The following is a 27207-nucleotide window of genomic DNA, read 5'->3' as shown; positions in this document are numbered from 1 at the left end:
TAAAAGCCACTAATGCCCCTAAATGTATATTTTCTTTATTAGAAAGACAAGCTTAGAGGTTTCTTTCTTACCTTCCTCAAATTGTTCCAAGGTGCTAAAACTCAAATAATGCAATGTAATGTGTGGTAAGAACACTTACTGCTCAAATCTCCTGTTCCGCAGGTCTCCGTCATTAATCCTCACAATACAGTCGTTCTCACGGAAAAGGTTTTCCTGCTCAGCTTTTCCACCCTTCTCCAATCGCTTCACCAGCAGCCCCAGCGTTCTGGAACAGTAAGATTACAAATTATTACTATCTGAATAATTTGCAACATAGAAAATCCTATTGATTTAGTACTTTATTATGATCACTACAGAAACTGTATTTTAAACCATCTTTACCTTGAAGTAGGACAGCACAGCTTCAAATAACTTCAAGAATTAACTGATTTATTATCCCTTTTCCATAAAACACAAAGTCTAGGTGTATCAAACACATGTAAGTAAGACTGAACAGGCTGTGGGATGACAGCACATTCATTCTTGAAAAAGGACAATTTCTGTGTAGTAAAAACTCCAAGAACCACCACACATCTGAGAAAATATATCTTTTCTGTGAGTTAACTGAAGCTGAATAGGTTTAACTTAAATTTTGAATTTTTGAATTCTAAGAGAATGCCACGGCCTTCACTACTCCTTCTGTCAAGTGAAACATGGGGTCATCTCATGTAATAAGCAGCCTGTAATGAGGCATGGATAGAGAACTCAATAATTTCATGAGGGCCAAACAATTTTCTTTTTCATTCTTAACATTTTTTAATAAATCAAAAAAGATGAAATTAAAAATTTAAATGCTCTTTCTAAATTCAGAATCTTATCTTAAATTAACTGACTGATAAAAAATTCCATTTGATAGCTCCTGTCCAATGAGTTAGTCCTCTCTATATCTTACCCACAGCATCATCTTAAGGACATATTTAGAGAGAAAAGGTAGACAAATATTCAACCTGAAATCATGAAAAAGGATCTTGAAGAAAGGACTTCTGAGGTACTGGCAGGATAGTATTCAAAGTCAGTGATGCTTCTATACCTGAACGATAATTCAATCTTCAGGATTATTCTTGCATCGACACTGCATTTGATTTCTTTTTTAAAAGAAGATCAGCTTGACAGTGAAATCCCACAGGATGTATCAGTGGGTCCAAGTCACATCAGTGGAGTCAACAGCATTACTTTTTTCAGAATTCATTTCAAGGCATGGTGAGAAAAATACTTGGTCCAAATTAGCAGGAATTGGAAGAGCACAGATGACTTTTAAGCAAAACCCTTTCAGTGATCACAGCACTTCCATTCACACGTAATACCTCAGAGTACATGAGCAGTCAATAGTGCTTAAAAGGACTCCTCAAGTGCTCACAAGTTATGTACTCACTTGAGCACAGGTCAAAAAAGCAAAATTAAAACTTATTTCTTCCACTTTAGATTCTTCATTTACCAATTTATCACCATCATAAGCAAATAATACACTTTTTTTACAGAATAGTCATACATTTTCTCCCACAAAGTAGGTGAAGAAGTAGGAGAAATGATCCTAGTAGTATTTCCATTTTGGAACCACCTAGAGACATTAAGATATGATGTTGAAAGGATCTATAAATCTAAACAGACCATGAAGAGAAAAACAACATAAATTCTGACAACACAAATCATCAAATGAAGCTTGAGTCAGACATTTGCATGACAAAAAACTCTACAAGTCCACAACAGTGGCACACTAACCTAATGACCATGTTGTACTACAATTATTCATTATTACATTAAGTAGTCACAGGAAGTAAAACAAAACAAACTTTAAAATATTGATTCAATCCCTTTTTTCCTTCTGTTCACTAAAAAAAAACGTGTTGACGGGAGTCTCAGATTTTTAAAAATGATAAATAATTACAAAGAAATTATGGATGGTTTGATAATTCCATGAAGAATCAAACTAACAGTTATATTAATAGTAAAAAGGAAAACTACTTGTATGGCTTCATTATGCTATTTTTATCAGAATTATAGTTTTGACACATAGAAAACTGATGTGTTAGAAAACAAGTTTGTGACTTCTTCACTTTGTGAGCTGGTGAATTTCTTTGGGGAGATTGTCTTTGAGCCACAAAGTGAAGCTACTGTAACTGTAAATGGGGAAGAGATAGGCAAAGGAAATTATAAAATAGGGAATGCTACATTTAAGAGAAAACCAACAAAATACTTGAGCAGGAAAGAAAGGAGTTGTATCTACTCTTCCTTTTCTTTCACTTGATGCCCAACAGCTCTTTGATGCAGGTGCACTCCTCTGCAATGCCCAAAGACAATTCAGAATTTGCATGTGCATGCAATGCTGGCACAAGAGCATACAAAGAAACAACAACAAGTGTTTGGTTTATATGGTTAACTAGAAAAAATACCAAACAATATCTACACAAAGTACAACAATCTAGGTTAATTTAATGACAATACACTACACAAAATAATGTGGTTATTTCATCCCAATGTCTCAGTGTACTTAGGATTACAAAATAATTGCTCTATCGATAGTTTTGACATAGCATTTTTTTAAATGCTGCTTTCTACTGTCTCACATTCTGAATTTTTATCAAATTATTAATGCAAGATGCACCTTTATGCATGGTTTGACACTTCATAAATTTATTCCACTTAGGCTTTCAAATCTGTAAAAATATTACTAATCCTAACCAATAGTAGAATAATGTAACAGATAAATAAACTACCAGTCAAAATTGTAAATAATCTCATTAAACAAAGGCTACAAGTTCTGCTAATGAAAGACTGCTCATCTCTAACATGACATATGGTGCTGATGAGGATTTTGCATTTTAACAACTGTTAGAGCTAGGTTAACCAGGCATATAAAGCTAAAGTCACTGAGAGCAAATTCAAGGCTGGATGAACAGACTGAGTCAAAACTAAAACCAGGCCTCTCATAGTGCCTTATCATTTATTTAATTTTTTACATAAACACATGGCACAAAAGATCCCTCTCAACACAATTCCAGAAACAATTTCCCAAATGAGGGTTTGCATGGCAGAGAAAACTAGATCTATGGAAAATGTATGTTCTTCAAAAATTAACAAAAGCCTTCCAACTTCCTACAGTATTTCTTCAGCATATTATGGTTAAATGCAAGAATGTGACTCTAAAAAAGACTTTCTGGGAATTCATGTTTGTTGTTGCAGCAACTGGAGATAAACAGAGTAGACCTGATATTGCAAATATGCAGTAACCTAAAAATAAATTGAATTTTTTCCCTGCCATATGCCACCATCATTAATCCTGCAAAGTGGAATTATACTACAGCTTCAATATTATGGTCCTTACATTAGGAAGACACAAATTTTGAAAGCATCTAAACTCATCCAGTATAGAGTACCAAAGTCAGCATATACATTTTTTTTTTAAACAAAACCATGTAGCGTACCAATGGATGGGTATATTTGAATTTGCTTAATTTTGTCCAGTTAAAGTAAGTCAACACAGTTTTGAATACAAATTCTTCCATTACAAAACTTTTCAATTCCAACCTTTTCAAGAATGAGATTAAGTATCACGTGAACCTTTGCAAAACACTCTGCAAGTCTACAATCCTGTTGAAACAATAATAAATAAAAAATTTCTACCTGTGCTGTTTTATACTAACATGAGCTGACACAGAATCAGAAGGGAAACTGCCAAAGCACAGAGCTCAATCTTTGTATTTATTTTAAATACTTAATTGGGAATGTAAGCAGCTGAGATTATATTAGCATTTGCACCACTGTATTTCCATGAGGTTCATTACTCTAATTATACTATTAAAATAAACTCAGCTACATGTGTTAACATTTCAGTTCTCAGTATAAATTACAACCAATGATAAAACTAGAAATAAGCAACGATTTTTTTATTGACATGTAAATTGCCTGACTTAGTTGGGGTAGTTGGTGAAATGCAAACTCTCCACATGCCATCCAGATGTATAGAAATGATGATAATTTAACTTAATAAAAACTGACAGTGGAAGTAAAAATAAAAACTGACACTGAGCATCTAGAATATGATTTGGCCATCATGGCCCATGTACAAACTGGAGTTATTTATCTATTTACCTGCAAGCTAAATGTAGTGTAATCAAATCAGACAGAATAGAAAATGGCCAATTTAAATGTTTACGTAAAGTCGCTAACATGAAATGGCAAAAACTAGATTAAGGTACAAAAATAAGGATTGATTGAAAAGCTGATGTGCAGCGGTTTCATGCTTAGAAAGATCTCTGAAAAGTTCAACAAGAACATAAACACAGTGTAAAATTCCTAGATTCAGAGGTCAGAGTAGGCAAATTGGCTTGTTTGTTCAAGTTAAATTATTGTGGCTACTCAATGCTAAATTTGACATAAACTCCTTTACCCAATATTGACATCACAGCACTGCTATGGAGGCATTTGACTTTCATGCCTGAAGTCCAGAACAAATTCCCAATCTTTGGCAATCACTCCTCAGCTTTTTAGCTAGACTAATACTTCAAATTATGCTTATAAAACTTCTTAAAGGCTGAGATCAGACAGTTTGAATTCAGACACAAGAGTGAGGGAATGGTACATTCACTCCACAGAGAATTTTCTCCCCATACATATGTTTTTGAAAAGTCACGGCTACCTTTGAGACTTAAAAGGCTGAAAATGCAGAAGAATAAGTGGAGAGGCAGACAGCACAGACCTCCTACTTGATCAAAGAGAGTATGATCACTAGAGAGGCACCTTGAAGGCAATATTATAGACTCTCACTATAGACTATAGACAATGGACATTAGATATTACTTCAGTTTTCTTTGTACCTTGAGTATAAGACTAAAATTTTTACAGTAACACATGAAGTCAATTTATAAACTTTAAAAATGAAGGATATTTCCAATTTAAAAAAAAAAAGAATAGAAAGATTATAAAAATTTTCAAATTTCTAGATTTCTAGTAAGGGTAGTTGGGGTTTGTGTATGTTTAAACGCCCACCTCCATTTGAGGTTTTTCTTTCTTTTTAACAAAAGCTGCTAGATTTGTCATTTAAACTGACAAAAATTTTCTTTTTTCCTTTCTTTTGAGACTTCCTAACATTTTAAGACATTTAGGATATATAACAAAAAATATTTTTAGTTGCAAGTTTTAGATGTACAGTTAATCATGGACTTTTTGGCATACTTTAACAGAAGAAAAGCTGGCAGAGCTGTGCATACCTGTCTGTATCAAAGTAACATGTCTGATACTTATTAGTGGATGTTCATTGTGGGGTTTTCAGATGAATACCCAAATCCTTTTCAATTCTGCTTTACTAAGTAGACTTCAGAGTAGACTTGGGACTATGGGACTCTGATTTCCATATCATTATTCACAGAGATTTCTGATGTTCTCTCATATATTCCTTGTGTCAATTGAATCTCTTTCCAAAGACAGACATGGCAGGATTTCAGAAGAGCAGCTAGGGTATAGAGCTTGAGATTTCAAAAGCAGAAGAGGCCACATAATGGTAAATTAGGCTATAATTACTGTTGAGCTTTCAGAGAACTTGGTGCATCCTCACTTAAACATCAACAGAATATCCCACATCACCCAGGCTGCTCAAATGAGATTCTTAAGGGACTGTTTGCTCCTGCCTCTGAGCACCTAATAAGAAGGAAGGATTTGTGGTATGGTAATTCTGCAGACAGTTAGAATTTTCTTTCCTTTCATATTTTTCATCTCATTCATTCCCTCCTTTTTCCACTCTATCGGAACACTTTCCTACTTGCCACCTCTTCTTCCTTCATTCTACTTTCATTTTCATGTCTCCTTTTCTGCTCAGCACTGCATCTATGCCATTGAAAAAATGTGCCAGCAGGTTTGCAAACAAAACTTTTATCCTTAAAAAATGCATAACCATAAGGTGATGAATATGTATACCCTCATCCCTTTTGATAAGGTGAATAAAATCTGCTAACAAAATCATATGATCAAATAGGCCAATAAAAGACAGATACATTTCTAGAGGCAAAACCAGAAGGATAACAGGGAAACACACATAGAATAAAGTTTCACCATATCTTTACAAATCAATAGTACTTTTCCCAGAGAAATACAGGGGGTTTTATTTTAAAAAAGTCTCAGTTTTACTGGACACAGAAATAATTTGTAGCATCTATATAGATGAGGCAGAGACGTTTACAGATTTTGTTCCAGATCAAAAGTTAGTACTCAAAAGATTCTTATTCCAAACCCCCAAAAGAGCATGAAAAAGCCAAATATTTTCTCAACAGAAGTAAAGAACAGAATTATGGCACATAATTTTTAGAGTTTTGGAGTGCTTCCTTAAGGAGGGATTTTCTGGTGTAAATATTTTGGTGGGAGAAGGCTCCTGCCTATTGCACAGAGAAAAAAAAAGATGAATTGCATAATACTTTTTCAAGCTATTGATTTAATAACCATTGCCTATAGAGTAACATTCTAAACAGCAAGAGAAAGGAACTACAAGAAAAGTAACTGAAAACACAGCATAACTGGAATTGAACAGTAAGCAAATACAAAACAACAATGGGAGAGTGGACTAATCTATATAACAAATGAGATCTTTTCTTTTTGGACATCCCTCAAAGTCTTTACTCAGTCCTGTGTTTGGTTTTCTATAATTAGGTTTGTACTAAGCACATCCCCGATCAAGTTATTATAAGCAGGGAGTTGTAGGTTGATTGTAGCAGGGAGAATTATTTTTTGCTGCCAGGAGGAACAAAGAGCAGCCATGTGCTACAGTGAGAAATAAGTAGGAAGCAGAAGATCCCTGCCATGCATCTGCTCTCCCTCTGAATCTAGCAGAAGGAGAAACAAGTGTGTCTTAACCAGGAGAGGAAAAAAATTCACCAAATCCCCACCAACTGCTTCAAACCTGAACCTGAGTGTGTCCCTTCCCCTGTCCACACTGGAGGCAGCTGGAGAAAAATGTGTTTATGCTACCTGAAAGCATGACGAGACGTGGATATGCAGACAGCAAAGCAGCAGCACAACACATCAGAATCAATCCCAAGCAATGAACTCTGCTTTTCCTTCATTAGAACACACAGGGCATGGCAGAAGACTTTTGGAAATATTCTAGATCCTCCCCAACTCTGCTACTCTACACTTTCAAACATGGGACCAAGTGTCTCCCCTCTTCAGCAGATTATTTTGTAGAGGGTCAAAAAAAATCAGCAATTACACATATTGTCCATTTTTCAATGAAGTGAGTTCTAGCAGTATGAAGAAAAAGAGGGTACATTTTAATATAAAAATTATATCCCTTGTAATAGAATTTGCTTTTCCAGTATGTTCTGATTTGAAACATATATATTTAAAATAGGCTTTCCTGCAGTAAAACTTTATCAAATAATTTTCCATGACATAGTTAAATTTCTTTTTTTAAAAAATTACATATTTTATTTCTGTTTATGGCTTTTTCCTTAACATGATCTCATTATGTATGAGCAGTTTAAACTTTGCCTCAGACTTGACAACCACATTCACAGGCTGGAAGGAAATTTTACTCAAGTTAAAATTCTTATTCAAAATGTCAAAATACATATTTTAACATCAGCATTATTAAACAAGTACTTAGTAGGCAGCTGACATGCTTAAACCAGTCTTTTCCTTGGCCTTCACACTGCTGAAATCCCAGATAACTGTGTGAACATTTCAAGCATTCCTAACTCGATGGGATTTACTTCTGAGTTATATCTGAAGTAGTGTTCACTCATGGCCTTTCCATCCCCACCCTGAATTTACTGAATTTCAGATTATGAAGGGAAGAATTCACCACTTAACACAAGTTTGCTCTTAATACTTGTAGTCCCTAGAAAAAGTAGCTTTAAAGTAAGACAAATTACATTTTCTCATAATGCATGTCAGTGTATGAACAGTTCATACTGTTCAGGCTATGAAAGAATTGGGTTTCAAGTAACAAGTGCAAATAAAGTTCTTATACTGTGTTTAAAATCCCATGAAGATATTCAGTATAGAAGGAAAAATACCTAAAATACTCTAGTATTTCTGAAAATAGCATATTAATTTTTGAGAGATACACTTGTATAGCAAATTAGTTTTGTTAATTTGTTAGTTTTTAATTATAAAATTGAAATTGCTACTGGGACAACAGGAGAATTTAACACCCCTTCTCATGTGCAAAGATTACTTTTAAGATACATGTATTTTTTCCTCTTTTCCTTTAGGAAAGAAAATACAGTGTGTACTTAGAATATGCAACCACAGTATAAAATTTGCATACATTGCTGAAAAATTATCATTTCTCAAGGTACTTAAATTTTCAAATCCATCACTAATTAATACAAAAGTTTAGCTTTTTTTTTGAGATTATTTTTATGACCCTAAACACTAAAACTCCACATTAGCAAATTAAGCATTAGAGATTATGTATTCTGTTTATTAATAACATCCTCCACATTGTATTTTTAATGCAAACTTCTTTTTTTACCCTTTTTTTCTGGTGGGTAAGCAATCAAACTTCAGGAGTTTCAGCCTGTAAAGGAGGTTCTCTTTTCCCCAAATCAGAATGTTTCAACTGGTTCTGCTACTTCATTTTAGCCCCAAAAGATGGGGCAATTTGAAATTTTGAAAGTGTGGCAATTGTTTTCTCTCCTACTCTTAACAAGTAACAGCGCAGGACGCCTCTGGTTTAGACTCCTGCTGTTATTTGAAAACTTGTGGTTTAAACAGTACACAGGGAAATGTTGCACAAATATCCACCTGAATTAGGGCAGAAGCTTATACATTTTAGGAGTCCAAAAGGAAATGTCTTTATCCTTCAATTTACCCTGAGATTACAACACCCAATTCTAACTCCTTCTAAGCAAAGCCTTTGAACTATAGAGTCCATTCCAAGCACAGAGTCAGCAAACTTGCATTTCTTCCTTTCCTAACCAGCGAGACTGCCTCTTGAAAAACAGACAATATTCTACAGAGGGCAAAGGCACACAACACAAAAATTAGCACAACCAAGAGAAAGCACAACAAATTACAATGCAAAGAAAATCCTACACGATACGTTACCTTCCGCCTCGGGCACTGAAAGGCACTACATGGATTCCCAAAGGCCCGCCGTCATTGGAGACCTCGACGAGCTTTACCATATCACTGTGAGACAATGACCAATGAGGAATGTGAACATGGAACCAAAAACCCCACACAAACATACACAGAAAAACAAAACCATTCCAGAAACCAACTCATGGTGATGAAAGCATTGTTGAACACTACGTACCTGAAGATTAATCTGATGGCATGAAAGGAGACCAATCATCAAAAATACTTCAATTAATAGAACCAAGAAAAATATAGTATTTTTTTAATTTAGCTGAATACATAAAAAGAGGTCTCATCATCATCACTGCATGCATATTGCTTTATTTCTTATTCTAAAGTTAAACTCACCATTGAGTAGAAGTACCTTAAATGCCACACACATTTTTCCTCAGAAACCTAAAAGCTCATCATAGCATTAGCATGCTTTACTTTTTTATATTAGAGCCAATGCTAATATTTTTTACATTAGCTTTCCCATAACTACCTCATAATCAAATGAGAATTATTAAATTTTTAATTGGCTAAATCCTTCCAGTTTAAAAACACATTAATCTGTATTATTGTTATTTCATTTCTTTTACTGGAAGATTCCTGCATCTCCTTACTAAGTGAAGTTTCTAAAGTAAGTTTTAACTGTAACATTCAAAACCAACCAGACGTCCCCTGAAGCAACCATGCATCTAGTTTTCAATTATAAATTTTGCTGTAGTGAGGAAAAAAGCAGCAGAAGAAAGTAGAGGTTCAGAAAGAGACATGTAAAAATTGTAGAAATAGATTTAGACCAAATCTATTAATGTATTTGAAACATGCCCACATCTGGAAAGGTAGAATATAGCCCATGAACCATAAAGAGCTGTAAATGCATAAATGAGAAAATAATATACAAAAGCCAAACCTCTCAGTAAAACTGGAAGTGAGAGATCTGAACAGAAGCCACAATCTAAATTTGCAGCTTATGCTTCTCTCTAGCATTACATACTTTTGCCTTATTTCCTGGCACTAGATATATATACAAACAGATCATTGAAAAGCTTGTTCCTCATAGGCATACAAATAAAACTTAACCTCAAAATGGAGCAAAGAGCAAGACAAATTCCCTGAGATAGCAGTAAAAGATTTTCTACTTCCTTCAATAAGCTCTTGATCATATGGTGGCCCATCATGAAAGCTTGCAGCTCCTAATCTGTAATTTGAGAATAACCAGACCACATATGGTTGGGAAGTCAACACAAGTCCTGGGTTACAGTTTGTTTTACTTTTGACCTACATTAAATTTTCTATTTTTAAGGTAGCCTTTACATTTGCTGTATGCCTCAATTGGTGTCTGAATTTTTATCTTGATTTTTAAATATGAATTGAAGGTCTCTATCCTTATTGTCACTGTTAACTCAAGAAAGTAGTGCAACAACAGGAGAGCTGAGAGACTTCGGCCAAAAATATGTTATTCTTCAGACATGGATCAATGTTTTAAGACTGAGATCAATACAGCATTTCATGCTGTTCCATGTGCACTTTCTGTACAGGCTGACTTCCTTCTCACTGTATGTTAAGGCTAAATTGTCATTAATTAGTGAGCAAAGGAGCTCACAGGATTCAAGCAACTCCTCTGACCTCCAAAGGGAGCTCTAAAGGACACTGTTTGCTATTGGTAGGCCTGTGATTCACTATGATCAACTTTCTTCTGAGTCTGCTATTAGCTGAGAAGAAAATTAAGGGCTAAGAAAGAGAACAAGTGAGAATCTGTGTGATGCACCTGGAACTGCCTAAATGGAAATGGCTTAAATTTCAAAAAAAATCCACTTATTTTCCATATCCAGCATACACCATTTAGCTTGTTCTAGTGGTTAAGTCAGTCATTTTTCATTTGTTCAAAATGCACACTTAACATTCTTGCACTCATTTTTCTTACACTTTTTTTTTTTTTTAAAAATACAATTCTATCCCAAATTCAAATGTTAAATTTTGTAGAACAGAAAAAAAGAGGAAATTATAGCTTCCTAAGAGAGATTCTTTCAATCTGGCTTTCTGATTTTCTCAGGAGTTTGGGCCAACTGCTTCAAACAATCATGCAAAGAAGTATGAGATGAAAACAAAACATAAATGAAGTAGCATATGATGAGAAGTCAATAAGTTACTTAAAGCAACACCAGGAAGCATTGCATTTGACAGAAGTTCTGCAAATTCTATTTAGGAAACAGCATTTGGAATTTACAATGTAACAGATTTTGTAAATGGAACTGAGTAAAATGCATGTTCTACCGCCTAATAGATGTCACCATGATCTTTATCTAACATGTAAAACCTCTGTCCCCAATTCATAATTTAATTCAAAAATAACAGGAGCAGAAGATTTAATTTTATTTAAAATTTAAGTTAATAAATTTAAAAGATTTAATTTAAGGCTAGAAGGGATATTTTCTCATTAACTCCATAACAAGGTATGGATCAGCTCTTTCCAATGAAATGCAAAAGGTCAAGTTTGCACTCTCTTTTGACTACATAAAATATCATTCAGTGATTGTATTTTTAAATTAGGTGGAGCTAACACAACACCAGCTTTGATCCATTCGAAAGTATGAGGTTTTTGACCACACAACTTGTGACTGTGACACAGCTTCCTAGAGACTGTGAACTAGTGATTGGAATTAAGATTTTCCCCTTTGAAATTCTTGCCTGTTGATCTATTTGTAATAGCACTGACCCTATTCCTTTTGTCAAGTTTTCAAAGTTCCATCAAATAAGCATATTCTTTGAGGCAGAAAATCTACTGTAGCATCAGCACTTATAAATGTCAAGTTTCCAATGCTCATCTTTAATACAAGCTTTTTAAACTGTTTAAAACCTGTTTTTAAAAGATCCATTTTTTAAAACCAAAACGACACATGACCTAAAAAAGATTGCTCCACTTTCTTAAGAGTAGTATCACTCATATTATACTGAGTACTTCACTAGTCTGTGTTCAATCTCAAGACTCATTAAAACAATATGTTCTGCCAGTAACTTACTCCAAGGAAAAATTGGTAGCATTCTCCAAACCAGTGTCTGCATGTCCAACAGGCTCAACTCTGCTGTTGTCCTCCTCTGTTCGATCTTCATCCTAGATATTAAAAAAACCCCAAAACTATTTAAACATACATTTAATTTTATTAACTCATTTTAGTAACGTTTATTGGCGTTACCACACGTGCAATGGAAATGCTTCCACAACTGTCTGAAACTGTTCTAAATTTTTTTTGTCACTTTAAATACTTTTGCAATGATATTTATAGTGTGGCCAGTGTTATATCATAATTCTACAACAGTTAAAAAGCCATGCTACAGAAGCTATCACAGTCAGCATTTTTAGAAGGTTGACAAGCAAAGCACAAAATCAGCTGATGGTCAGCAGTGTTTGGGGAAACTCCTCCCAGGCTCTCCCTGGGCCGGGGGCTTGACTGAGCACACAGGGCAGATCACTGAAGCTCATTTGCAAAAACTTAAAAATAGTATAAGAAAATGCAGCTTCTGTAATTCCATGAAGTACCAAGAGCTTTTTAAACATTTTATCACAGCCTTTATTAATAGCTTGCCAGAGAAGGCTGACATCAAAGAGCTACGTGAGGCTCTAATGCTAACCAATTTTTTTTATTTTTAATTTCACTTGCCAAAAAGTACATATGTTATTCACCAAATGTATAACTTTAATGTCAAAGTTGTGAATGCTGTACTTTCAAATTTAGATCAGGGTAATTCAAGGACTTCCAGTAAGAAGCTCTAAACCCATTCTTATGTGTATGTTAATTATTGGAAGCTTATACTTTTAAATACCCATGTAATCAAAAAGAAAATATTACAGAGTGGGAACAGAAGGTTTCAAACACAGAGGCAGAGACATCAGGTCAGTGAAATAACACATGATAGGTTATGAATTTAGCACACAGAGTCAGACAACTTATTAAAGTACTGAAGAAATGTTAAAGGCAGGCAAAGACAGTTGGTAATGTCTAATTGAGATTTCCACAGGGAATCTGCAAAAGCAGGAGGCTGGATGCACCAGGCTTCCATGGGCTATGGACATGCCTTCTGCACCCTGGAAAGCAGCACACTTGGTGAGGCCAAGCTGCTTGGAAGATTGATGATCCTGTGTCTCAAGAGGCATTAACATGCACCTCATTGTCATCTCCCTCTGTTAAGTACAAGGTAAGTAATGCATTTCAAAGGTTAACCAGCATTTGAACCTGCCTAGAAATGCGTATTTACTGATTTCAGTTGAAGTTTTATATGTATCACTCCATTAAGTTTAAAATCAAATAAATATTCAAATCTCCATGCCAATTCTAAAGTCAGACGCAAAAAGGTTTATAAAGGAAAATCAGAACAGTTGGTGTTGTTTCATACTGAAAAGAGGTATTCCACACCTTGTTTTATACAGCATCTTGCAAATCACTGTCACCATGGGTTTCCTGGCTTGAAGTTAGGGACATTGCTGGTTGTAGAAAATCATGTATTTTTATTGCAATGAAGCTATTACTAGCCTAAAGAGAACTCTTTTCGTCAGAGCTGCTGATGAAACCCAAGTTTGAACCTCCCTTGTGACAAAAGGTCATCACAGATGAACATGACTTTGTTAATAATATGGTTTTTGGTAAATTTTCATGTGTGGTTTTTCCAAGCAAACATGCAAGAAGTATATACATACATATAAATACACATATACACCCACATACACACACACACACACACATATATATATATATATATATAGGTATGTATATATACACACACACATAAGAGATTGAAATAACATCCTATCTTTTTGTAGATATGCCTCTGCCAAAAAATCAATATCTGGCTTTATGCTGTGTCATTTTAGCAGTCATCTATATACAGGCAATGTAAGCATCATTCATTTTGTAACACTTGTATCCTATACTTCATCACTTTTTAGCCCCAAAAGCTTTTCTCTTGACAACTTTAATTTTGTAAAGAGAACTCTCCTTGCCCCACTCAGTGTTTGCAGCAGTCCTTTGGGCTTGCTCTTGACAGACCTGCCCTCATTGCCCTCCTGGGACACAGCCCCCTGTGCAACACTTGAGCTAAATCCTTGTACAAACCCTTCTTCCCACCCTTCCCAAACCTGAGAGCCTCTTTGCTCTTGTTCCCACCAGACCTAGGCCTCTCCATTTGTTGGACATTCTGTTTCCTTTCCTTCTGTTGGCCCTGGTGGTCTGGAGGCTTTTCCAGCCAAGGAGAGGAGCATCCCTCTGCCTGACCCTGAGGGCAGCCAGGTCAGAGCCAAGAGCCAACTCAGCTGCCTCCCATGCACCTTCCAGTCCTGGGTATAACAAACCAGAAACTGCAAATCAAAAGCTACGTATAACAGATGCTATCTGGCACCATCACATCTACATTTTGTGCCTTTTGTTTCAAGAATCATAAACACAGCAAGTTTTGGAACCACACTGACTGTCAGTTATCCAAGCAATTAGGGAACAGCAGCTCCCACACGCCTCTGTCTGGCTTTTCCTGGACAGCAGACAGATCTGGATCAGAAACGTGCATGTGCCCATAAATAGGTGCTTAGAGAAGCAATCACAATCCTAATGAAAGCACTACTGCCATGATCAACAGATGTATGATGTACCCTTTTAAAAATCTTTAATATTACAGTAATCAGACTCTCTTTTCTTCTCAAAATAACACAGATTTTGATTTACACTGAAGTGAACAGAGAGAAAAATTGGACACCTGCAGAGGGATTTGACTTAAAATTCTGATTTACTACGAAAAGTAACTAACTAGCTGTGAAAATCTTTGCATCAAGCAATTATTTCTTTATTTGGAAAGCCGTTTTCTCCTGAAAGGCAAATTTGACCAGGATGAGGTAAACAAGGAAAAGGGCATTTAACAGAGCAGGAAAGTTTCTGTGAACCCACATGTATATTAATGCAGATATTTCTCATAATTAACTAATTTAAGCAAGCTCCCAAAAGTGGAAGGTTTATTTTCTCTACATAAAACCACTGATATCTGCTACATAAAAAAATACAGATTTTAATGTACAGCTATGAAAACTATGAATATGTTTTTTCTTCCAAAACTGAAATAAGAGTAATTAAAAGATCTTTTCATCTTTATAGCACAGAGGAAAATTTAAAGCATCTCTTCCAATGTACCTCTCCATATCTTGATGTGCTCTGTGTAAAATTTCCCACTGTTTGAAAAATAAAAAGAAATCATTATTTTTCTAAGTTCTGTAATAAAATTAATGACTCAAAAACTGAAAAATTATCTTAACTGCTCAAAATGGACTATTAGTGCTAAAAGTTCTACCTATAAAAAGGCCCATTTCACAGTTCACCTGCACAGTGTTAATGAAATACATATGAAAAGTTGCAAATTGGGTTTTTATTTTTGAAGACAGTCTCTCTATCACCACCCAGGACTACAAAACCTGCAGAGTTAAGGAATGTCAGGAGTATTCTTGCCAACAGAACCAATATATAACCAAAATATATGAACCCAAACAGTTATTTTAATTACATTTTCTCAGAAAATTTCTGAATGAAAGCTGCCTAGTGTCATTTCCAAAGCCCAAAACCAGCCATGTTCTCCCTGTCTTACTGGAAATTGTAATGTCCATTACCAAAATATCAGCTCCTCCCTTCAATCAATCCACAACATCTTCAAAGTGAAGATGAAATTCCCACTTCATCTCTGTTCAATACATTTCTCCTTCAAGAATGTGACCAATTTAAACTACAGATATTATTGAGTTGATACAATACTGATAAGCTGTAATAATTTAATTTAGGTATCTTGTATTAATACCATATATGAGTATGGTATTCAGTCCCTCAGTAGTGGCTGTGGGGCCTGAGACCTGGCTGGAGACAGCATCTCCTCAGTGAGCATCACAGTGAGATTGACGTTCCCAGGAAGCATCAGACACTGGCTTGTTTTCTACCATTTAATTTTTTTTAATTTTAGCACAGGGAGTATAAGTCCTGTAAATCCCAAACTGAAAGGATCTAACACCCAACAGGTGCTTTAGATTTTACTGCAGAGAAGGACAGGTTATCTATAACGACAAGCTACTGAAAATATTTTTTTTTTCTCAGCCAAGACACAAATAAAATTAAGCTTTTGCTATTGAAATATGCCCTTCCCTTCATATTTCCCCTCTTAGTCTCCTGCTCTTCTCTGTAATGATTATGGAAGAAGAGACATACTCGCTATTAGTCTCCTGGCAGCTGTGCTTCATAAATGTTTGTTTGGTTCTTGCAACATAAAGTAGGTTCTCTCTCTCTGTATGATCACACTTGATGGGAAACAGCTCCTAAGAGGCCTCTTTTCCTGTGTCTTAACTAGCACAAATACACCAGCATCAGGCTTTTGTGCTAATGTTCTCACTTCTTGATTAACCGGCCAAATCTCCTGAGAATGGCAATTTTCAATCAAATCTGAAGAGCAGTTACAAAGACAACATGGGGAAAACCCAAAAAATATTGAATACAAAAAATAGGCTATGTTCCCTCTTGAACATACATATAAATGCACAAATAATTAGGTGAGGGCTTTGTATAATTCACAACAGTCCTGTATTTGGTGCACTGCTATTATCAGTATTGCAGGGAGAGAGAAACCTTACATTAAATCATCTGCTTAAACACCAAAAAAAGCATGCAAAAATTATTTAATCTTATGCGTATATATATATATATATATACACACACATATTTATACAAGTTAATATTCTCTTTACATCTCAATAATCCCTATGTTACTCACATCCTTCTGCAGGATGGTCACCCTGCAATTGGAAATGACAATATTCACATAGTTTTTATATGCCTCACTACTCTAAAATGAAATTTTCCTTGCTCAGTCAAATCACTGAATAGATATCATATAGACACAGAGGAGTGCAGAATGGATGGGATTTCTCAGGTCTCTGATGAATATCAAATTCATTCCCTGCTATCACAGGCAATCATCTCTTATTTCCCATTTATTAAACTGATCAAGCTGAGCCTTAAGCCTGGTTGGCTTTACAATGGCACTATTTCTATTTTGAAGTGCCTTAAAAGGAAATGTTTTTACAGATTTAAAGAGAGATTAATTTGATTTCTTATTGTCCAAAAAGCAGAACACCAGAGAGCCAATGAATATCATTTGATACAACCTTCCTTTGGCAAACATATGTGACAATTCATTCAATTTTGAAAAACTAGCATTTTTTCATTCATAATGACTTTTTAACACATCTATTAAAAACCTGGCAATACTAATAACAGCTGAACAAGTCCTATGATATCCCAGTTATTTTGTAGTGTGTATTAATTTAGAGCATCACTGAAGTCAGTGGTCTTTAGGGGCTCAACAACCTGTGATGCATCACGGAAATGACACACGTATGTTCTGTAATGGTTTGGTGGCACACACCTCAATCACACAGCAAGCCAGACTGGTGGCAGGAGCACAACACAAATACTGCTTGTCCACGTAGCAGAGCTTCCAGTATAAAAGATTTTTACTAGATTATGCTGCAGTTAATTCTTTTTTTAAACAGTAGGCATTGCAGACTGCACTGAAAAGTATGAGAGCCTTTTAAGAGCTTTAGTATGCTAGGCAAAAGGCTTTCCTGCTAGTGAATTTAACTTGAGACATTTTGCAGCTTCTTCAACAGTCAAGAAAATCCTGGGCCTGTCCCTACAGTGACAGCTCACCAACAAACAGCAAGAAATGCATTAAAAGGCTTTTCTGTTGTTGATCGAACATGCTTCTTAATTCATGCATCTGAATAATCTCTGCCCACCAGGAGAGAAAATAGTATAGATGAAAAGGGAAAAATTATTAGCTAAAAATTGCAAACACTCATGCACCTTGGCAACCCCATACAAGGAAAAGAGCACCAAATGGGATCTGACAGAAAAAAGCCCATCAGTAATGGCTAAAGCACCACTGATTCTCCAGAATTTCACGATGTGCATTGTAATCATATTTCACAGACTATTTGCTCTTTGCCTGAAAACTACAGGGTTTATTTTCCCCAGACTGAGGTCATCCCACTCTGGGTTGTTTCAATGACTTCTCCAGGACCACTGACAGTCCAGGGTGGGAGGCAGAGGGAGGAGATGTGCTGCAAAGCAATAGCTACCAGAACAAATCCATACATCTAGGCTCCTCTACAGATGGCAAGTATCAAGTGGATAACAAAAATATGTAGCTGTTCCCACCAGATCATATTTAAAAGACATTTTAGAGAAAACTCAAGTATTACTGGAGCACAAAAGTATTTTTGCATTCATTTTGCAAGAGCTCCAAGTCCACATATAATGTGCACCACTACAACACTCATAACATATTACAAAATAATATAATGATAATGAATAATTGCCCTAAGTTTCTGTTTACTGGCAAATGGGTAAAGTGCTGCCAAATTGAACTTTAAAAAATACCTTGATGATACATTTATTATATTAAAGAGAAATTTAAAATTAAGACAATATTGGGTTCCTTTCTAATTTCCTACACTGCCTTGCTATATGACAGTGGCAAAAATAACTCAAAAGTGCATTTCCTTAATAACATGTTGGGGATAATAGTACATGCTTGCAAAGGCAAATATAAGACTCTTGGATGTGACACTTTGAAAAGCAGAAATATTAAAATGGATCTCAAATGTCTCAGCAGCAGCTTAGGATGCTAAGCCACAAAATGCTTCTTGCTCAAAGATACCAGATGTGCTTCATCTCTTCCTTTTCTTAGCACCTAGTAACACCTGCACTGCATAACCTATTTTTTAAACATTTTATTAGATGCCAAGTATATGAAGAACTACAAAACTCAAGGCATTTCATCACATAATGAATTTGTGAGACAGTTCACTTACAGAGCAGCTTATAAGTAAAACCAACCACGGCTAACAAGAATAGCCAGAAAAGATTTGGCAGGACCAGACAAGGCTTCCCAGCACTTATAGTGCTGCCTGTTGGGGACCCCACTAAAATTAATCTTTAAAACACAGTGATAAAATAAACCAAAAGATTGGATGCAGCAATAAAGCACTAACCTCTCACATGCTCCATATTTGAAATATATAAAGCATGGATTGTCACACTTTTAATATTAAGTGAAGCATCCAAAGAACTTTCTGAAGATCTGATCAATAGTAAATTACAGATGTGTCCATCGTATTACAAAGAAGTAACTCTCTCACAGACTCATGTACAACTATAACAAATTACCTCAAATTGATTCTTGCCTTAAAAATGGGTTCATTTTGTGTAACTGCCTAGTTACAGTCTTTGTTCCATTTGCTGGTTTTCCTCAGGATTCAAAACATATGTTTCACAAGTGTAAGTAAGTCTGCTCTTTGTTTGTTTTAAATAAGGCTTATCTACAAAATATTTCCATGTTCAAATCTCTGAAATTTTATACTTTTCTCATATGATTAACAGACTGACATACAGACCACCAAGATCTGCCAGTGTAAAACAAATATTAGGGTTCATATTAAATATAGATTCAAAGTCTTACTTAGATGTCAGAATCATGGGAAGTATCTTTAAAGGAAATAGTCATCAGCCTTACTCGAAACAAGGCTACAATTATAGGTCAATGTATAATCAAATTCCCCTGCAAAGTTCAGCCCAAAGGCCAGGCCTGGTTATCATCTACCTTGCATAATGCAGGAATTACCTCAATTACAGAGACATCCCCACATGGTGAACCAACCTAAGTGTAGCACTTGGCATGTAACAAACACACTCTGGTTGATGTCTTTATATACAATTTATTTTCCCTTTCATCGTGGTTACTGATACAGACACTGCTCCTGTAGATGACCCCTTGCCAAATCATGTGATACCTGCACACAGAGGGGAAACTGCCTCTGCTTTGGTAGAAGGTGCTTCACTTGAATTTTTTCACAACAGAGATGACTTTTACTAAAGGAAGTCTAATTTTCTTTTAGAACTTGAGTTCTTCCTACTCCACAATGTCAGGTAATATACTTCTGGGATTTCAGGACCAGAAACATTCATTTGATATGGAGAAATTGATGTTTGTGGAACTAAAACAACTCCACAATATTCTCCTTACATGGATTGTTACCATGGCATCCAGGAAATAAGTATAAACACATATATATAAGATACAAATATAAATACATATATAAGATATATATTTATATATATGATATAGATATAGATTAGACATAGATATCTTTCATATACATATAGAAGCTTCTAAATATACATATGTATTTACAAGGCCACAGCAACAACAACATTATTTTGTTCTCAAGGTAGGAAAAAACCAGATTACATGGCAGTGCTACAACTACATTGTGTTTGTTTTTTTCTGTTGAGTAGTCTAAAGTAGGTCAAGTTAGGCACATCCATTAGCTCTCCTATAAATAGATTCCACACTGAATTCACCTGCTTGTAACTAATGTAGAGCAACAGAATTTTAAATACTTTTCCCTTTAATCTGACAAGTTAGTTCATTCTGTATACAGACATGAGGGGAAAAAAAGTCATTAAGTCCTGCGTGATTTTAAAAGGCAAAAAAAAAAAAAAAGACAACGGAAACATGAAATTGGGACACACTTTCCCTGCAGAAAACCAAGTGTACATGCCTCCACCTATAAGTTTAGAGATCTAAAAGACTTCTGCAGAGATGTATTATAGATAAGTCACACAGTTCCCCCTTGATATTGAGACAAAGGAAAGGAGACAACTCTGTATTAATCACTTCACATTTTCCCTGTAACACTCCTGAATATATTATTATTCACCTCACATTTTCAAAGACCGTGAATTTCTTCTGAGGATTTTTTTTCAAAGATACAAAAAGCATTTCTTATTTAGCAACTTGAATTTGTCATTAGGCAATTTTCAAACAGGTCTCATAGCTCTTTTATCCTTATTCATTTCTTTTTTCTTTTTTTTTAATCTGAAATGGTCCCTTGTTGCTTGATTTGCAGATCTGTATCAGCATGCAAGGATTTCGCTGGCTTCAGCCAAGTACAGAACAGTTCAATCCCCTGGAGCACTGAACCTAAGAGTCAATTTAGAAGCAAGGTAAAAGTATAGCACTCTCTTCCCTGTCACATAAAACATCATTTTACTCACACAGGCATCTTAATAACAAAATTCAATTCTGGATATTTTTCTCAGCATGGTTCAGGACTGTCCAGAAATTACATCAGAAAGCTCACTGAAGACTTAGCTTTTTAAAAATTTGATTAAAGTATCTGTTTTTCAATAAGGCAAAAGTCTACACATTGGTGGGAACTTAAACTTAGGATATATTTTTTGAATTCTGTCTCCTTTAGAAAATGCAATGTTGAAAGCTTTTGGTTTTGTGTTACTAACAATCCCCCTGTTAGTTTTGCCAAAGAATCATAAAAATCATGGAATGGCTTGGTTTGAAATGGTCCTTTAAGTTCATCTAGTTAAAATCCCCTGCCATGGGCAGGAACACCTTTCACTAGATCAGGCTGCTCAGAGCCCCATCCAGCCTGGCCTTGAGCACCTCCAGGGATGGGGCATCCACTCCTCTGGATGTTCCAGTGCCTCACCACTCTGACAGTAAGGAATTTCCTTCTAATATCTAACCTAATACCTTTCAGTGTGAAGCAATTTCCCCTTCTCCCATACTACATGCCTTTGCAAAAAGTCCCTCTCCAGCTTTACTGTAAGCCCCCTTTAAGTACTATGAGGTGCTTTAAGGTTTCGCCAGAGCCTTCTCTTACCCAGGCTAAACAGCCCCAACTCTCTGGGCTCTCTTCATAGCAGAGGTGCTCCAGCTCTGGTCATCTTCACAGCCTCCTCTGGACCTGCCCCATCAGGTCTGAATCTTTCTTATGATGTGAGGCCCCAGAGCTGATGGGGCTCCAGCTGGGATCTCAGCAGAGCAGAGCAAAGGGCCAGAATCACTTCCCTCTCACTGCTGCCCACAGTGTTTTGGATGCAGCTCAGAACATGTGTGGCCTTCTGGGCTGCAAATGCACATTTTCAGGTCATGTCCAGCTGCTCCTTAACCAACACCCCCCAAGTTCTTCTCCTTAGGGCTGCTCTCAAATCACTCTTCACCAGCCTGCACTTGCCCTTGTTGAACTTCACAGGGTTTGCCTGTGCTCACCTTTCAAGCCTGTCCAGCTCCCTCCAGATGGCATCTCTTCTCTCCACAATGTCAACCACACCACATGGCTTGTTGTCATCAGCAAACTTAATGAGGATTACACTGCCCTCAATTACACTGATATTTTAATATCTTATCATCTTGCTTAAAGAAAAATCCACAGGTTTCCTCTCATTTAGACAGTGACTTACCTCCACTTCTCATTTGTTAGGATTTGCTAACATACAGCTTTGGTTTATGACTTTTTAAATTTATATTCATACTGATTAAAAGGAAAAACCCCAGTACATCTGTTTCAAAAGGTCTTTTGTGTTACACATCAAGCAGATGGACAAACACACCTGAGGTGAAGGAGCCCTAACATGCACATATCTTAACATTAGGTCTTGCATGTTCCAGCTTTTCCTTCCCTAAAAGAACAAAACCAGGCAAGATTCCGGCCCCGAGTCCCAGAGAAGGAAGACCCAGAAGGGAGCACCACACTGTGTTGGTGATGCAGGACACCTGGCCTTGATGCAGAGGGACAAGGCACCCAAGCCTGCTCTCAGCTCCTATGAAATTTTGAGTGATGAGATTTCACCATTTTGCAGTTTCACCTCTTACTTCTCTTTTGCTGAATTCATAGTTGCATTCCACTTTTTTTTTTCCACCTCATTCCACTGAGAAACTCCACTAAAATTGCCTCAATTGAGTTTCCCTGTTATGCTGTAAAATTTTCTTTTTTGGTCTTTTGCACAACATGAATTTTACCTTAGGCACCAAACAAATTCACCATTTTAATAACAGAAAATGCTATAGCATTTTTCATTGTCCTTTGCTCAATTTGTTTTGTTGAAATCAACATGAAAAACAATTTCAAACTTCCCAGTAAATGCTTCATTTACAAATGCTCCATTCCAAGTGCCTACAGGGTTACAATCTGGTCTATGACAATTTTATTAATTTTTTAATCAAAAGCATTAAATCAAATTTAAAATAAATACTACTCAGTGCTTCTGTAGTGCCTTCCAGCACAGTATGGCAAAAGCAGTTCACGGACAATAATGACTTCAGCTTCACTGCACCCACAGGAAGAAGATTAGAGGTTATTCTCCAAATTATTTATTCAAGGAAACTGAGGCAAAAAATATTTTTTCCCTATTTTTGAGGTTCATCTCCAGCTTTTAATGCTTTCAGTTTTGGGTGATGTCTCTGAGATGGACAGAGCCTTAGTTTAAGAAAAATGTAAATGTATTTACATGTACTCCTGAACTTAAGCAAGAAGGCAACACCACAGGCCCCATCACCTCCTGGAGGATGGGCTGGACAAGGCTGGAACAGCTCCCTTGGGGCACTTTGGTCCTGGGCCTGCACCAGCACACCTGCATTGCTCACTGCCATGAAAACCCTTACACAACATGTGATGAAACACTAAACTTCATCATCATCAACAGCCAAACTTCATCATCATCACTGAGCTATCCAGGGAGAGCCAAAGACAACCAGACAACCTCTCTGTGTAAAATGTACCAAGGAACAAAGTGCAGGGCATCACACAACTGCTACAACCACAGCTCCAGAGGTTCCTCACAAACTACCTGCTACAAAGGAAGGGCATTTCAAGAAATAACTCATTTATTACCATTTGCTGCAGCAGAAGAGATCCCAGGTCCTCAATAAAATTAGTTATTTTTCAACTTCTTCTCAGAGATCTTATTTCCATTTGCAATTCTTTCCCCTCCTTTTCCACACCAAGTCAGAGCAGTTAGGACTGAATTCAGCGTGTGTGATGGTGGTTCAGTACTTTCAAGCAATTGCATTTCCTTCCTGCAGCCCATAATAACACCTCAGCCTGGCATTTCATTACCCTGCAAGGCCAGCACAAACCACAGATGTGGGTTGTTGAAAGCAGCAGTCTCCTCTTCTCCCCTCCCCAGATGGTCAGGTCTGGCACTGGATTCCTCTGTCCACCTTCTCCTTTCAGTTTATTCAAGCATTTGCATCATTATACAAAAGATCTAAATTAAAATTAATGTTTAATAAAAACAATTTTAATTGGTTACATTTCCCAGGCCGGTCCAGTTCAGTCTAATTAACAGCCTCATAAAAGCTTAGGGAGGCACAAGGGAGGAAGCAAAGCATGGCCAAGACTGCTTCTTTCAGCAGCAGAGACGACTGAAAATGTCTTTACTGATGTGGCCTCAGACTGTTTGATAGGATACTGCTCATCTGCAGTCCTAAAACCAGCTCAAGGCACTCATTTCAGCCTTCAGTAACTTGCACTATGTCCATCTCTCTTTTAATATCATCCCTCTTTTATTACTCGTTCATAACACTACCTATTTTCAACTAATCTAAATAATTGTGTCTTGTTCACTGAACTCGCTACATCAGCAACTCCCCCTCTTTCAAAATGAGCAGGCTTTCCAGGAATAAATCCCTCTTGCCCATGCACACTGCTGACCTATTTTCCATCATTTGTTTTTTCCCCGCAAGTTTCTAATCGACAGCAAAACTTTATTTGTCACCATACAAGCAGTTACTAAACAACCATATGAATTACTAAAATTCTACCAATCTTCCTTAGAGGAGACCAAATTAAGACAGAGGCACAATTATGCTTTTAAATTCTATTTCTTGAATATATTAAAAGTTAAGATGCATGAACAGAAAGGGAAAAAATACATCTTGTGGTTGAATTCCTTTCCATCCATCCCACCCCAAAAAAGGTGAAAATAAAGAAGTCATAGACACATTAGAGAAGCATGTACCTGAGTGCTTCTCATCACTCATAGCACTTTATGCATAGATGCCTACATAAACACTTTTTAAACAAACAGTAGCATTTAGGGGAGCAAAATTCAGTAAGGAACCAGAAAAACGTTTGTCAATTAGGATTAAAAAAGCATAGACAGTGCTAAGTTTCAAAAGTATAAACACTGTCAAACCCCACATTTCAACATTCTGATTTTGACACAAGGTTTTCTTAGTTGTCACTTGATCAGTTACAAACTAGCTAAAGCCAGGTTGAAGTTTCAAAATGTACAGGAACTTGTCAATTTCCCAAAAAATCACATTTGAATCCCAGATGAGCCAATCAATGAAGCTAGTCCAGTCTAAGACCTCCTGAAAAAATGTTGATTTTACTTTAACTCTTCCCAGCTATTTTCTGAACCTGGAAAACAAAATACTTTTAGAAAACCAGATGGAAGCAAGTCCTATTACCTGCCTGAAGCTTTTTTCTTCAAACTATGAAAGAAAAACTTGAAGAACCCTGAAGAACAAGCAAATGCTGAGATTTCAGTACAAAGTCTCTTTAGAAATCAAGCTGCACTGAGAGCTTCTTTCTCCACATCCCTGGGCAAGATCTTTGGCCATTGCCACTTTCCAGTGTCACAGAACACATCAAGTTTCAGAGAACCCAGCTGGGCTAGTCCAGCACCTTGCCATGGCCAGCTCTGGCTCTTGCAGAGGGCAGTGCAAGGACAACACTCATCTACCACGACTGACTGGATGGGAAACAGAAAATTATCTGCTTTATCATTACACAACTAGAAGAGTGAATCAGAGAGTGGACATTTGAGACAAGGTAAAGGCCATGTTGTCTTATAAAACTGATGCACTATAAAGGCAAAACCAATTTAGAAAAAAAATTAGAAAATTCTGTGACAAAGGCTCAAAAGCTCACTGAAATTAATAAAGCTCATGGTATTCTCGTAAGATTATATTATTTGAAGAAAAACACAGGGAGAAACAAAACAGATTAGTTCTAAACCTATGAATTTTCATTTACTATAATCAGCAGGTTACTGACTCTTCTTTTTTGTGTTCTATCCTCATCTTTTACAGGCTCAGAATGATTCCTTAGTATTAATATTTAGAATATTTTTGCAGTTTGATTAAAATAAAAGCAAACAACAAAACTTAAATATCTGCCACACATGTATTCCAAACAGTGGAAGAGTAAGTTAAAAACAAAGTTATGAAACTTGCCAGTAAAACAAAACTTAGGTTTAAAACAATCTCTTAAAACATGATCAATGAGTTTTGAGGCTTCACTATATTACACTGATAGACTGAGAATCCTGGTGACTGAGGAAATTGAAACACAAATAAATGCAAGATTAAGAATTCTGAGAAATGCAATCTAGCTTAAGCTTCAAAGGGAAGAATCCTGTAAAAAGTAACACCTCTCAAAAACAAAAACTAATAAACCACCAAAAAAACCAGCAAAAAATTACCATACATTAAATAACTAGTCTGTGACAATACTGAGGTATATTTAATATATCTGGTTTTAACTGCAGCATGAAATAATTCTGCATCAAATTTAGCCCTAAAAGTATTTCCAAATAGCAATTCCCTTTAGTCTTTTGCCCTCTTGGGGTAGTATGGATGAATATTAATGCAATAAGTACTTCTTTATACTGTAGATGAATAAAACAGAAGAAAATGGGCAACAGTGTGGCATCAAATATTAATGAAGAAAATTAGTCAAAAAGCATTAAGTAGCAGTGAAAACAACAGATAACTGGAAAGATTACATTACTTCTCTGTCTTATTTACCAGCTCCACAACAACACTGGAGAAAGCAGACATGGAGTGGGCCAATGATGTAATACATATAGGCACGGTCCCATTGTGTGGAAAAGTACTATATTTGATTTGTTTTAAACTAATTTCTGGTCTGCCTGACCTACATGTAGCACAGAGTCTGAAATGCCTGAAGTGGAGAAGACAACTGCATTTCTACTTGTATGTCACTTTGGACATGACTAGAAAATATTTCTCTTTATGGTGAAAAATCCATGTAGGAAAAAAGGATTTAGAAACCCAGCAAATTTCCAGATTGTGCAACCTGTGGATGTGGAGGGGAACAGAGATACCAATGCTCATCCACTGTTAGCCCAGCCATACAAGAAGAACAGACAGAGAGGGGACTTCTACTGACTTGTAGCAAGCACAAAGGGACATCCCTCCACCTTT

At 36.2% G+C, this 27207-nt stretch overlaps 1 protein-coding gene across 11 annotated transcripts in view; it reads right to left on the bottom strand.

The window, feature by feature from the left end:
* Positions 1-27207, bottom strand: part of PARD3 (par-3 family cell polarity regulator) — a 444439-nt gene that overhangs the window by 206655 nt on the left and 210577 nt on the right. For all 11 annotated transcript variants that reach the window (XR_009275724.1, XM_058819864.1, XM_058820106.1 and 8 more), the window contains 3 exons: positions 12117-12208; positions 9079-9162; positions 140-265 (listed from right to left, as the gene is read on the bottom strand). Coding sequence is in view for 10 of the 11 variants with exons in the window: in XM_058819864.1 (XP_058675847.1) it covers positions 140-265; positions 9079-9162; positions 12117-12208 (302 nt within the window). In the remaining variant the exon portion in view is untranslated. The remainder of the gene's footprint in view (positions 1-139; positions 266-9078; positions 9163-12116; positions 12209-27207) is intronic.

This window comes from Ammospiza caudacuta, chromosome 1 (genome assembly GCF_027887145.1).
Source record: "Ammospiza caudacuta isolate bAmmCau1 chromosome 1, bAmmCau1.pri, whole genome shotgun sequence".
In the NCBI taxonomy this organism is placed as follows: Eukaryota; Metazoa; Chordata; class Aves; order Passeriformes; family Passerellidae; genus Ammospiza; species Ammospiza caudacuta.
Note: the sequence above shows the minus strand (reverse complement) of the source record. Positions and strands in the feature narration are given on the sequence as shown.